Raw genomic sequence first — 15,437 nt, 5'->3', positions numbered from 1 at the left:
CCTGAAACCTCAGTAAAGCAGGAATGGCTTTCTGTTTTCTCACAACTAATGAAGATGGAGGAGAAGATGGACCCATTCCTGACTTGTCGCACACAGATTTCAGAGATGGGCCTCTGGAGGCTGTTCCGACCTCCCCAGACCTGACAGAATAGCAACTGGGTGACTGCCTCAGCTGCTAGGCCAGTTTTCAGGTTTTTTCTCACTGACTCCAGGAAAAGTTGATTGGTGTTTTAATGATACTGACTGATAAGTCTGGGGACAGTAAGCTGATGAAGAGTAGAATTCACTGGATGTCTGACAAGACAAAGGTTACCATTGAGGAGGATGTTTCCATGATGTTGTACTTGGGAGTTATTGAGCCATCCCATAGCCCATGGCCTAATGCTATGGTGCTGGTCTGGGTGGGTCTCACCTTACCATCCAAACTAACCACAGACCTCCCACGTGGCTGACAGCTATGCAAGGAGAGAATCCCAAATTGCTGCATTGTGCTATAACCCTACTGGCACTGAATATGAACATTATGAATAAACCTGAGTTGCAGCACTCCAATGCAGATTGATAGATATGTTTGCCTTGAAGAATAGTTGGACCCCTAAAAGGGTGGTGCTCAGCCTATTTGCTCGGAACATGTAACAGAATGCCATCTGGTGAGGGTGGAGTAGCCTGTGTTTTGTTGATTTTAGTACTACATGAAATTATATGGATCATTCTGTTTCTGAAAGGAATACCTGCTCAACAGACTCCCTTTAAATATGTCCCATCCCACAATTATAGTAAACACAGTTGACTTGCTGTAAGCAGTCTATTGACATGGCAGCAACAGCTCTGTAGGTTCAAAGGTCACCTGTGCATCTCTGACAGCTGCCAGGACACTAAGTCATCGTGGGCAGAGGTAGACATTGAAACCCTTCACCTCTGATCTAAATTATAATACTTGCCTGGCTTAATCAGTCTGGTGGGAAACAAATCTTTAAATATAAGCCATACCAGGGTTCTGTCATGGTGGCTGACAGAGCGCACAATTATGAAAGCCACAGCAATCAGGTATCACACTGTCAACTCTGTGACTGGATGATGGCTATTGACGACCAGGCTGAGTGTCTCTTTGTTGAACAATGGCCAGAATACAGCCTCATTTAACTGTCCAACATGGAAACCACCACAGGAGATCTCCTGGGCACTGTGCTTCAGATGAAGCACTGACATTACAAAACCATCCTCACACTAGGGTGCTGATCACTGGAATTGCTTTGAAGCTAGAAGGCATGGGATGGGGTAGACTTAACGTAGCCTGAGAGGGATGGTAGTCCTGCAGAAGGTTTTCGTCTTCTTGTTTTCTGTTAAAGGTTCTTATACCTTTCCTGCCCCCTCTATTTCCTGCAAACAAGACAATCTGGGTGTGATGGCAAAAGGCAAAGGCACTTGTTTCAACAACAGTGATTGGACTCCTTATAGCAGGTTTGCTTTGGACCAATCCCCTGTAGCATTTGTCTACAAAAGGAGATCTCCCTCTCAGTCTTTGATTCAATCCAAGACAAACAAGAACACTATACTGTTGAGAGTGCCGTCCATTCCAAAGCCCTCTGCCAGGGAGGTGAAGATGGAAGGCATCCAAGTCAGAAGAAAGCTCTGTCACCTTATGATCCACTGGGAACATTGGTGGTAAACCACTGTGGACCAGGGCCAGCCACTCTGTCAGCTGCACCGGAACCAGGCTCCTCACTGGAGGTGAAGAAACCCCAGTAGGTGCCAGCTCAACTACCTGAATGGTAGTGCAAAGCAAGAAGGACTCACCTTGTCCTGTAGCCCTTGGAGTGAGACTCACAGCAGACTAGAAGTCGAAGAGCTGCTGAGATCAAGTGCCAACCTTCTTTGAGCTGTTTGACCTTGTGCAACACCTTTCAAGCTGACACAGGGCCAGCTGCTTTTGACACAGGGCCAGCTTTTGACACAGGGCCAGCTGCTTTTGGCCCTCCACAAACTTCGAACACTTACTTGCTTTTCCAAGCCATCTCAAAACCATCTTGCACCGGTGAAGATTATTCCCACCTTCACTGGAATGCTGACTCACTGCTGTGGAACTCTCTGACTCGTTACACTTCAAGCATTGCATTGATCTATTAGAACCTTCCTTCGGCCTGACTTGACCACTGACATGAACAGCTGGAAGACATTTTGTCACTCACTGACCCAACCCCGTGCAAGCCTCATTTTCACCCGAATCAACCAGCGACTCAAACCTGCTGAAAACCCTCAAATAATATTGCCTCGAGTGCCATCATGATCCATGCAGAGCCTCATCTTAATGCTAACTCAATGATGACTCATCACTGGATCAACATAATACAAAACGTCTTGACACCACCTCAACTGGAGGAATGTAGAAGCCCAGCTAGATGCTTTTCAGCATCCAAAACCAAGAACTAAGGTACTGTAAAGAGGCCTTGTTCCCTTAGTCCAGTTTTGGGACCTTAGTAACTTTCAAGCCTTCCCTTCCCTGCCTTTTGCTTATGTCACTTTCTTGAACTATGGCATTGCGCCAATTGGGTGCCAGAATACCCACTGCTCATCTATCCAGGGTGCTAATGTACAACAATTGCATGTTCTGTGTTTCTATACAGAGGTGGATTTTTGCTTGTGTTTTTAGGTCTTTATTTGCATCTTTATCGTTTAATTAAAAGTCTATATTCTATACAATCTTGATTGGACATTCTTTCATTTCTGCCTCTTGTACTGTTATAGTTTGGATTGCTACTGCTCTCACCTCACATCTTCCTGAAGATATAGTCCGGCCTCGGCCTGCGCTAACACACACAGTGAAGGAGGTATACCTTTCGGCTGTGTCTGTATAGGCACAGAGGGTATGGTGTCAACATCTGGATAGCAACACCTCACTGATGATGCCCAACAAGGCAAAAACATGTGTTTTGGATGTTTTGACTCTTCCTTAGTGAAGAATGACCTATACTTATGGTGCAGGACTCTCACTGTACGCATGACTAGGAAAATATGGCAATGGATATTTGTTATCAGATAAGGCATTGGGAGATACAAAATGGCTTTAGACCCTCCAATTAGGGCAGCATCGTATAGGAGAGGCTTTTTTGTCCATGTGCATTCATAGTAGGGGTTGCTATCCCAGTGTTGCCACATTTTAAAATCCTTGGGGTTTCACCTTATCTTAACAAATGCAACCCAGGCATGAATCACTTGCTCTCTCTGCCTATCCAGACACAGCACCACATCTGTGCCTACTTGTTCTTAGAAATATTCATCATATTAAATTCAGTGGACACATTCTATTGTTGGTACCACAGGGTGGCCATTGATATACTCTGCAAAATAAGGTGGTGCATTGTGTTTCTGATACACCACGTACCATCCCAAGGTTAGTGGTATGCTAGCTCGATCTGAGCTCCCCAAGGTGAGCCGAAGATAATCAATGTGTGGGGGGTGAAGGGAGGGGCGACGCTTGCTCAGCTTTCAAGGGGAAGTCCTCCAGCACTGATCACAGTGCCTGGAGAGGTTCCTTGCAATATTGTGTGCATTCCTCAGAAGCACTCACAAAGGGGAAGGCGGTCCCTTTTTTTTACCTCCAAAGCATCTGCGGGTGCACAAGAAGGGGTTAGAATGGCTTTGAGGGCGCGTGCAAGTACCCATCCCTGACCACCTATCTTTGACCTGAGTCATTCGTGCATTCATATTTGCATTCGAATCTGTCTGCGTCTCAGCAGTGCATGGATTCCAAGCATTTGCAGGAAGCCAGGGTATTCCCTTATTTCTGGGACATGGAGATATACTTAGTCAGAAGTACTGCTTGGAGTTTGATAACATATTTTACACAAACTACTAGTTCAAAGACTAGACCCTTCACCTACTCCTCGCCAACATTAGAACATATGGGTTCAAGCAATATCTCTAGGATGTTTCAATACAAATCCCATGTCCCATATTCTATGATATCAAATTAAAACAAAGCAGTAGCTGCATATGTTCAGCCGACATGGCCTATCGAGCCCATGTTTAGTGTTAGAGCTTCCCTCCACCAGTTATTGTATTGCTCATCACCAGGGATATTAACTTGAAGTCGCTAATGGGAAGGATAGCTCAAGGGCAACGTGCTCGCCTTGGAAGCAAGACGACACAGAGCAACACAGGTTCGTGTTTAGAAACCTCTGGGTATTAAGCACGTTATCGTTATAAATAACCAATAATATCATGAACCTAGAAGCCACCTGTGCGGCCCTTCTGGCCATTTCATAAGGCAAGCAACTGTGGGGTAAACGCCTGGAAATAGCCCTTCTCTCTGTTCAGAGCAAAAGAGACTATTTAGAAATACTGAAGATATAGGTTTTTCATGAACTTTAGCAGATTTTATTTTTTCATCAGGCATTAATGATCAAATGATCAAAAACACAATGGGCCTGATTCACAAAGTGTGTTTCTATTGAATGCATCCCATCGAAAAACCCTTTGTGAATCAGGTACAATGTTAAAATCCAATCTCTAAGATACTCTCAGGCCTTCATGTTGTATGCCCCCTTTTTCCTGAATTGACTGCTTCTAGATGGGGGCAAATACATGTTAAAAGAGGAGAATAAGGTAGAAATGCCAGTGCACCAGAACTGCAATGTCAAGTGAGGGATGGAAACACCCTCTGCTCCTAACTTCACTACCTTGTTTCCCTCAGCTCCCCTCTTTGAGTCAATCCCCCTCTTTCTAATACTGCTAAATTAATGTCTCTGTGGACAAACTCCCAACTTTGCCTGCTACTGACATCATATCTCACTTCAGAGGTCAACCCTGGAAGGAACACTACATTACAATAAGCAATCATTGGTACATTTTGGAGGAATGATACTGTATATTGTATTCAATCACTTACCTGCAGGGAGGCAGAATGTGGCAATTCAGGAGCAGTCTGTCTCAGGTCCAATGTTCAATCCCATTTCCTTATTGCAGATCTGCTCGTGTGGCTTACCTTTCCGTCGTGATAGCAATCAGGGAGATTGACCTGTGATTTGATTGAGTTTAATGCCTTCTTACATTCCTAGACATTTACATGAGTGTACCTGTAGGGGCCGCAGGAGTTAGAGGACTCGGAGGACGCGGATACCTGGCGTACACCGGCCTGGGACGTGGCTACTCGGCGTATCAGGTCAAAGGCGACAAGAGAGCCGACGACAAACTCTTTGATATTTTGCCTGGAATGGAGATCACACCGATGAATACGGTCACCCTAAAACCTCAAGGAATTAAACCTGCAACCCAGGTACGTCCTACACCGGAATAAAACGTCATAAAAGAGAATGTGAATGATGTGGGGGGCTAATGTTGTGGGGATCCTGTATTGTAGACAGCGGCAGTGTCAGCGTCACCACACTGGACAACTGTGCCACAAAACTAAAAGAGATGTGGTCGTATGGCTTCTGTGTTGGTGTGGGAACCAGGAGAAATTAATTCTTACTGTACTCGTGCCGCTACACCTCATTAGTGTGTGGCACGGTGGAAAAATCAGAACTTCTTCTGCCACTGTTCCCCTGCTGCATATTATATTTATACAAATTGGGCACTTACAAATCTAACTACAAGCAAGTATGCAGATAGATGAGTGTTTGTACACATTCAGCCATGGCACTTTGCTACAATCGGCCATAGACAGTTTGCAGGGGACGGGAGTTCCCCAACCGGGAACCTTCTTGTTTCTATGTTCTACATACAACCTACATGCCAGGTTTGCGTTTGTTTTTCTCCCCTGCACCTAGAAATACATCACTGAGTTGGTTACATTTTCATTTACTGCATGGAAAATCTCTTATAATTAACTATAAAAGGAGTGCTTGGTGATAACAAAGTTTACTTTGCTGCAATTGGCAAAGCCACCATGAGTTACTGCTCAGGTTAGTAAAACATTGTTAACATATTCACACTGGTTGGAGTGGTAACTATTAACCAAAATGAAAAAGATGCTTTAACCCCATCTCAGATTGTATTTTTGACTTCAGGCACTCCTTTCTTTTCAAATGTAATTCAGCAACCTATATCAGAATCTACTCTGCAGCAGTGAGTTAGATTCAGGGATATGTTATAGTCTGCATTGAAAAATGCTGATCCTCTTCCCAATCCCACATGTTTTGGTGGTGGGGAGCGCATTATAATGTACTAAGTGATTGTGTGACTACGGAGCAAGAGTAGAATAAGATGTTAATGTCAAGGTATATCTAGTTGATCATTGGAACAAAATGCGTTTCTTATTTTTATCATATGTATTATATGCAGACTCAGCCTGGCCTCTCATTGGAATTGTTTTCTTTGTTTTTATTATTCAAAAGCAGCACAGGGAATGGGCCGGAACGGGCTCCGGCAAAACATATTTTGCCACCCTGTCCTCAAACTCAGCGGTTTGCCCACAACACTCACACTTTAACGAGTAGTCTTCAGAAGACTCTGCAGCTCTGCAGCACTGCCGAGTCTTCTGTAAGCAGTCTGCTGATTAAAGCGCATGATGCTTGCGCGCGTGTGTGACAACTCTGCTTCAGAATAGGAACGAGACCGGTCGTGAAGCTGAGTTATCACATGGGCGAGCAACCCATGTTTCAACATACAATTTCAGTAGATAGGCAACTGAATACAGAAACAGCCAAAGCCTCACATACTTGTTGTAGCTGTCCAGTCTAGTATATATGTCCTGCAATGCAGAGACATTTTTGCTTAGGGTGAGTAGTGTGACCAATCAAAACTGCAGACCCCAACTTTCATTATTCTCTCTAAAGGGTTTCTTACTGAATCACGATAAGACATGTTTCATATTTAAAATTCTGGACATGCTTATGTTTCCATAATGCTCGTTCCTTTTATGTAAATTGCCGGGATTGGGTTCTATGACGAGATACTGTATTGGGTGGCACCATGCCCCTCGCCCCGTCCACTCCTCCCCCACGGCCCCACCCCTTCAAGAATGAGAGGGTTCCTCCAACCATGTTTTCCCGTGTCCAGCACTGTTCAAAAGTGTCGCTAACGTAGTATGGTAACATGTCACCACACCAATACTAATTTATTCATATCAAAGACTACTGCGAATAACAAACACCTACTACTAATAGTTTGAAACTATGGACAGAAATGTCTTTCTCAGGTTCATTGGGGGCAAAGCAAAAGATAGCTCACAAAAAGTGCACAATTCATGTTTGCATCTGGTTATACATTGACTTGTTTATACCTGCCATTTGTCAAGTTACACTCTGTCCCGGGCCATCCACCGATACTGACTTTGTCTTCATCAAATGTATTAATTTATGACATGCGCATTGCATTGTATTAAAGCAAGTCTGCTGTTTTATGAAACCAAAACAACAAAACAACTTACAAAATATAAAATAAAATCCTTGTCAGTAAATCAATCCTCTAAAAAAAATACTGATACTTGCTCCTTCAAATGAATTCAAAAGAAAAAAATATGTTTTTCAAATAGCAATAGAAGCATCTACGGTGGAGCCTTTCACAAGTAATTGCCAACTATTTTAGAGGAAAACAGTTACGTTTACAAACAGGTAAGTACAAAGCTATTTGTTTTGTTGTTTGGCAAATTAAAAGGTTGCCTGTGTTCACACACCCTATAAGTGGAGGAATAGGGAGACTGAGAGAGGGGAGAAGGAACATCAAGCATTGCAAATAGTTTGCCAAACACTGCAATACATTGTACAAAAGACATGTAGCACTATCACCTGAACTTCCCCAGCTACATATATAACCAACTGGCAACGAAAACTGGAGTGTATCTTCTTCACTGTCACTCACTGTGCATCTGCACCTGCTCACAGAGAGGGGATAAAAAGGGTGAGTTCAAATACAAAACAAGCCTTGCCTCCAGATGGTCATTCCATTTCCTATAAAGGGTTGGGTTCATAAATTAAAATGTTAGAAAAAGTATTTGAGGTGGGACATTGTGGGTATAGGAAGGCTTTAAATCCAGTTTTAACAATGTGTTGTTCTTCTGCAGGTCTGCTCCATATACCATGTCACAACAAACAGGTATTTTATGTAACTAGCTATTCCCGGTGTAACATACGCCATTCTAGCATATCTTAAAGGTCAATTTCGGTCAGTAATTCATAGGGTCACTTCTGTCCCCATTCTTAAATATCGGAATCAACACTGATCGCTTCCAGGAGGGGTGTGGGGCCATGTGACATATCAATGGTAATTGAAAAGGCTAAACGCATCAGATGGAATGAGAGGTATGCGCGGTATAAGAACAGTATGTAAGTACCATCGAACACACAGGTTTCCATGATCCGTCTTTGTAGACGCATAACTGTCAACCGTGTTCCATTGCAGAGTCCCTGTGATGGCATAAGATTGCGTAGTAGCATTTTTTTTTTGTAATTTTTTTTCAAAATTTGATTTAGCTGTAAAAACAGCCTTTCAAAAAGATATCAAACAAAATAACATAACATTACACACATTAAAACAAATTAAACAATCCAATCATTGCATATACATTTTACATTCTTGAATAAAATTTGAAAGGAAACTAGATTTATCTCCATAGGTTTCATGTTAAAAAGTATTAAATGCTAAAATATCAGTTATTTTTAAACCAAATGATTTGCACACCTCATGTGGTTATCATATTTAGCACTAAAATCAAGAGTTTGTTCATCAACATTTCGCCACTGCCTTTACAGTTTCTTGGTTGAGTTTGTTCAATTCCTTAGCTACCCAAAGATATACTTTAGATCACACTTCCCAGATATTACATATTTTCCAGTACGCATTTGTCATTACATTCTTTCAGTTTTAGTGTCTCCACAAACATAAGTATAGCTAAGTTCATTTTAGCCAGTTGGCTATGGTACAATTTATCCCATAAAACATCGTGATCAGTGACAACCTGATTCTCGAACAAATGTTTAAAAAATGTGCATCTCATTTCAATCAACGCAGGATAGACAGCAAGTAAATGTTTTAAGGTTTCAGACTGTTGCGGCTCCTTACAAAATCTACAGTCCCCGTTTGTCATCAATCTACGCATGAAACGCATTTCATTATTGAGACAGATATTCAATCGTACTCTAAGATAGTTAAATCTGCTTTTTGGACTAGGAAATTGGATAAGGTATTGCTCTATTATATGTACTTCCTTATTGGCAAAGGAATGGTATTTAAAAACCTTTAATATTGCACATGAATTCCTAGTCTTAATCCAATCAGACATCCATAGTTTCTTTTTAGCTCTTTCTGGGTTATTTGTTAGGAGCTTGTCATCAATACCAGCCTCTATCATAACTGATTGAATCCACTTTCGCCACTTAGCAGAGTTATTGTTGTCTGTATTCAACATGAATTTTCCCATCATACACATCACACCGTCATCTTCAGAAACCATCAAATACCTGCCATATAGACTCAGCACTTTCCAAAGATAGACCGCATATAGGGATACCAAGCCCAATTCATGTCTTAATAGACATACCGAAACTGACATAGGAAGGTCACATGCAGACTTCCAAAATTCACCTTCCATTTTGACCCATATAGACTTCTTCATGATTTCTCTTGTTTCAGAAGCATAGGTCTGTATAGGGACAACCTTTTGTTTATAAAATATCACAGCTGGCATCAGAGAAAACTTGCCATATTTAGCCTTTGTTATTTTTGTTTGATTTATCCCAGCTGCAACTTTCTGTTTCAATACTCTGTAAAATGGTTTATCAGCTGTATCATTACTAAATTGGAGACCTAGATATTTAAACTCTGCTACTACTTCAATTTCTACAACTTGTATAAACCAAAGGTAGTTAAACTGAGGACTTTTTCTCTTAGGACTCAATATCATGATTTTGCATTTTGCTTGGTTTATTGTCAAAAAGTTTGCATCTGCATACTTACTCAGTGCAGCCAACAGGTTGTGCAAACCCACAGGAGTTTTGGCCAATAACACCAGGTTGTCCGCATAGAACAACCACAGTACAGGACTACCTCCAATTCGTGGGGCATCTGCTCTACAATTCAGAAAGTCATGACGCACAGCAGCCATGAAAAAATTGAAGAGAGTACTGGCCAGGATGCACCCCTGCTTAAGGCCTCTAAATGTCAGAATTGGATTTGATAGTGTTCCATCCGAAGCTAGTCTGATTTGCACAGTTGTGTCCGAGTGCAGTGCTTTTATCCAGAATACTAAATATTCTGAACAATTTGCCTCACAGAGATTGTTTACCAACAATTTCCTGTATACAGAGTCAAACGCCGCCTGGAAATCAATAAAGGCCAAGTATATTATTTGACCTTTTAGCTGTTCTTGTTTTTTAATGACTTCTAGAATGTGCAGATTAATTGCTGTCCCCATTCCCGGCATGAACCCAGTTTGATTTGGGTTTCTTAATTTTTGCAACATTCAGCCATATATTCAGGTCTCTTAACAACAATCTAGCAAAAATGTCCCTTGGTATGTCTAATAATGAAATTGGCATATAGTTGGCTGGATTCTCATGGTCTCCTTTTTGGTAGATGGGTATGGTTATCGCTTTCTTCCAAGAACTTGGTATACAATGGGTTCTCACTATTTTCAAAAAGATACTTAGGAAGATTTTCGCCCAAGCCATAGGATGTTGTTTTATCATGTAATTAGATAAGCCATCAGGCCCTGGTGCACGAGAAGTAGACAGTTTTGAAATTTGAAAAAAGTATATCATCCATATCAAAGGAGAGGTCCTTGACTTGTCTATTATCAATTAAAGGAGAGTCCTCTTTTAAATTAATATCTGCATACAGGGATTTGTAGAAAGAGGCCCATACTTCTTGGGATATGGGATTCAACTGGTTGATAATTTGATCTTTGGATTGTCTGAAGTTCAACAGGGACCACATCTTAGCTGAGTTATTTGACTTCAATTTGTCTAACATATTTTCTGCATCCTGCTGATACAATATTGCATGTTTCGATTTCAGCCAGTTCTTATATGTACACTTTAGTGCTCTGAGTTTAGGACCCCTGTCACAATGGTTCACATACATCACCTGTCTTTTATCTTTTCTATATTGTGCTTTCCGCACTGAGACTTCCTGATCATATGTGTGCAAGATCGTATTGCCATTTGTTTTTGTTTTGTTCCTTTTCACAGCAAAAATTTGCATTTCTTCAACATAGGAATGCGCAACAGTTAGACAGCCCTTTATTCTCTTCATCTCACTCGTAACCAGATTATAATTTAGCATGTGCAGAGATTTTGGACACCATTTAAATCTGTTTAACGCATTATTCAAGGACATATTTGTTACCAGCGATTTTTCATACTGTTTCTCCTGAACAGACCATGACCAGTTCATGGATTGAATATCATGATCACTTATAAGCTGGGGGAGAATAGAACATTTTGTTATACAACTAAACAATTGCTCATCTACAAAAGTATAATCGATCATAGCAGATTGAGCACCACGATGCCAAGTGTCATGTTGTGGAATATCCCCCAATATGGCACCATTAAGTTTAAATAGAAGACGCTCTTCCATTATTGAATTCCATCTCCGAGCAACTGTAGATAGACATTTTCCTCCTCGCGCATGACAAGTTATATTCAGATCCCCCGTAATGATTATATGATCACAGGTTGGATCTAGAAGAGTCAAATTCGGAAGGTCCTCTAAGGAAGTAAAGAAATCCTGATCTAAAATAGCTGAGTGGTTCCAGTAGATATATATTAATCCTATGGTCTTGGAATCAATTTTTATCCTCACCATCTGCAAAAAGCTATTTGGGGAGAGCCACGGCTCTAATTGAATATTAGGAGATATTTTAATGGCTACCATAAGTCCAGCCATAGGTCTACCCTTAGCAGGCATAATCGCTGGAACTAAAGCTACAATGTGATTATCCCAGACTGGAACAGATGCTAGCCATATCTCTTGAAAAGCCAAGATGTCAAATTTTCCCAACATACAATCCTTGCTTTTTGTCAGATGTTTAAATCCTCTCGTGTTCCAAGAGGATAGAGAAAGAGAGATTAGCTGCTGGGATAGTTAATTTCTGCCTGGTCTCTCTTCTCTGTAATTGTAACCTCTTTCACTTTCAATTGATGACTCTGATTGTCGGTTTATAGACTGATATTGTGCATTTGTGAGAGATTTGGGGTGATATTGATTTCTCAATATAGACATTTGTGGAGGATCTGCCATGGTGTCAGTCATATTTACGAATACAATATTTTCGAAAGTCAAAATGTCAAAAATATTTATTCGAAAATAAAAATGTCGAATTAAAAAAAAGTCGAATTTTTTTCGATTTTTTGTTCGAATTAATGTTTAAATAAATAATTAATTAATAAATATTTTAGTAAACATATTTTTTTAAATAATGAAAGGTATATCCATGGTGGGTAGGGGGGTGGGGAGGGGGGGTTGGGGTAGGGGTTTGGGGTGGGTTTTTTTTAATAATAAATTAATTAATTAATTAATGTTTTATTAAATATTTTTTTTTAAACAATTAAAGGTATATCCATGGGGGGTGTTGGGGGAGATGGGAAGGAGGGGGGGGGGTTGGGGTAGGGGTTTGGGATGGGGGTTTGGGGGGCCCAAAAAAACATTAGTATTTGTGACATTTTACATAGTTATTTTAGCATTGGTTTTTCGATTTTTTTTTCGACATTTTATTTTCGAATTAATGACTTTTTCTATTATATGTATGTGATTTCGACATTTTTGAATTCGACATTTTTTTCGACATTTTTGTAATTCGAAATTTTGTTTTCGAAATTATGACTATAAACCATCTGCCATGGTATTATTTAACAGTTGAAACCCTAGTTCGTATAAATCCATTCTTGCTTGCCATAATGCATTTTTAACAAAGCCCGATTTTATCCACAACTTTACAACAGATAAGTCAGTTTGATGCAAGAACTCTTTCTGGTCAATGTCAGCCGAACATATCCCTTCCAGAGCTGGTATATCCGCAAGGATGTTCATGACTGACTGTCTGTTGAGATCAAAAGCGTGGAACGGATGCGAGCGGCACTGCAGAATAAAATGGTGTTTTAACACAGGTTTCAAAGGGGTTCGCTGAGCCCCTTTTGGGACAATATTCCATTTTAGATCTCTTTGGTGCAACATTTTGTTAGGAAAAGATGAAGGACTAGATTTGTTTGAAATATTCCTTTCCAAAGAGTCCACAGTATTTGAATTATTTGCCATAGAGACAATTCTTTGAACCGATTTCTCTATTTCTTCTTTCCATTCTTTCATTATTAATGTGTCCACAACCGGCAATTTTGCAGTCTCTACTGGCAAAAGTCCATCAGAGGATTTCAAATCTGTAGGCTTCACTATATTTACAGAAGCAGACTCCACAGAAACCATATCATTCCCTAACAGAGCTGGAGCCAAGAGTCTCGGCTTAGAGGCGCTTGCATTGTTCTGATTACTCAATAAACCCAGGCTATCTAGATGTTCATACACCAGAGACGCTATTTTGGCCAATTTGGTTTGATTAGCTTTAAACAATAACACATTGCGATATTTATTGGCAATAGCTTTCCGTGCCATTGTAGTTGCCGGGATAGGTTTTGATAGCGTCTGTATGGACTGTCTAGTCCCAGAAATCTTAGAGTTAAGAATGGATTTAACATTTCTTGATTTTTTTGTAGCCTTAGGTATCGGACTTTGTTCTTTTTTGGCTTGCTTCTCGAATATGAGGCAAGTAGTCCCTTTGCTTTCTGAGACAGAATATTTTGCAATTTCAACGTCCTTGTTTTGTTGGCCACTCCCACCAGAAAAGGGAGTCGTGGTTTCAATGTCCTTCATTTTTGCCTTTCTTTTTTTGGAACATTGCTGTCCAATAACACATTTATCCTCCACACCGATTTCAGGTACAGAAATTGGAGGAATCCCACCCTTCTTAGTTTCTACCACTTTCTCTCCTGCCTTTTTAACAGTGTCATTAATTTGCACAGGTATTTTCTCTTTTCCTGTCTGATGCTGTAAGACCAGCACTTGATTCTGTGAGCAGTCAATTAAAAAGACATCAGGTTTTTCAAAGTTATCAGCATGTATTTTCCCCTGTTTCTCTTCACTAATTTTTTCCACATTTGAATCACCGTTAAATTGATTATTACAAAAAACACTTAAAAGCTTGGTATTTTTTTGATTCTGTAGTACATTGGTTAATAACACATGTTGTTCATTAATTTTTGAATCTAAGGAATCATACAGTCATGTCAGTGAGAAAAACACTGCGTTCATCGTCTGAAGAGACGTCTCAACACCTACGATGAACGTTCCTTGAGAGGGTTGATTATTTAGAGCCGGAGCGTATTGATTGCGCCGTGGAGTGGGGTTTGTAAAGGAGCAAGACAATAGAGAAGACTCATTTGGTGAGGGGGAGAACATCATTGGGGATTTGGATAGATCATGAACACTCTCTCCAGTTTCAGTCTCTAAATTAACCACCTTGCTGTGGCTAGAAGAACTCACAACACACTCATCATTATCAATGGTAGAGGTTTCCTTGCTTGGTGTTACCTTTTCCAATGCTAAATCAGGGGAATCAGTTTCTACCAGAAATTCAACCTGATCATTAGATACAAGGTCCATTGTTGGCTTTGCAGGATTTGCCACATGTCTAACTTCATTCACCCCCCCCCTCTTATTCCCAGCTGTTCTTTAATAATGGCCAGCGCACCAGCGGCTATTAGAGAATCAGGGGGTGTATTTATCAAATCAACCACCCCCCGTTTGCTTCTTGTTTATCAGCAGGTTTAACGCAAGCTCCCTTGGTTGAATGGGGAAATTGAGACTTTTCAGCTCCCCCCGCCATTTTGGCACCCAATTTGCAAAATTTGCATATATCAGCTAAGGGAGCACAAGATCGAACATTTGAGGCAGATTTACATGTGCGTACTAGCTGAATGGAGCGCGTGGAGGATTTTGGCGTTTGGAAAGCCGCTGCCACACAAGCTTTTATTTTGTCTTGGGGCGGCATTCCTGTTTTTAACGTTAGCACCATTTTGGTAGGTCTACAGAATATATTTTCCCTTCTTTTTGGAAGAAGCAAGTAGCAGCAGTCACCGCTTATTTATCTCTCGCTTTGTTAGTAAGTTTCCCACCAAAACTCAGAAATGACAGTAGTAATAACAACAAGGCTCAATATTAAAGACTGGACTCACCATGCAGTATTCCACTAATAGACTTATTCAGAGTCTACCCTTGAATCACGATACATAATTCAATTTAAAATGCAAAACCATAAACATAAACAGAAAAGCAGCAAACAGCCAACAGTACTTTCATGTACTTTCCGTGTGCGCGCGCGAGTGCGCTATGCATGTTATTTTTGAGGTTAAGTGGGCGGGATCAAGGGAGGGAGAAGGAGTCACTAGCCCAATCAAAAAGATGCTGCAAACAAGTGAAAGAGGGAGGAGTTTAGTTTAGCCACAAGT

General features: G+C 40.8%; 1 protein-coding gene across 3 annotated transcripts in view; it reads left to right on the top strand.

Annotated features, from left to right (window-relative positions):
- The window catches only part of A1CF (APOBEC1 complementation factor), a 384,704-nt gene that overhangs the window by 305,396 nt on the left and 63,871 nt on the right, over positions 1–15,437 (top strand). For 2 of the 3 annotated variants that reach the window (XM_069611301.1, XM_069611300.1), the window contains exon 9: positions 5,058–5,275. In XM_069611301.1, the coding sequence (XP_069467402.1) occupies positions 5,058–5,275 (218 nt within the window). The remainder of the gene's footprint in view (positions 1–5,057; positions 5,276–15,437) is intronic. The other variant, XM_069611302.1, reaches the window with a different exon arrangement.

Source organism: Ambystoma mexicanum, chromosome 8 (assembly GCF_040938575.1).
Source record: "Ambystoma mexicanum isolate Mex_15411 chromosome 8, UKY_AmexF1_1, whole genome shotgun sequence".
Taxonomy (NCBI): Eukaryota; Metazoa; Chordata; class Amphibia; order Caudata; family Ambystomatidae; genus Ambystoma; species Ambystoma mexicanum.
This window is presented reverse-complemented; position numbering and strand designations above follow the sequence as displayed.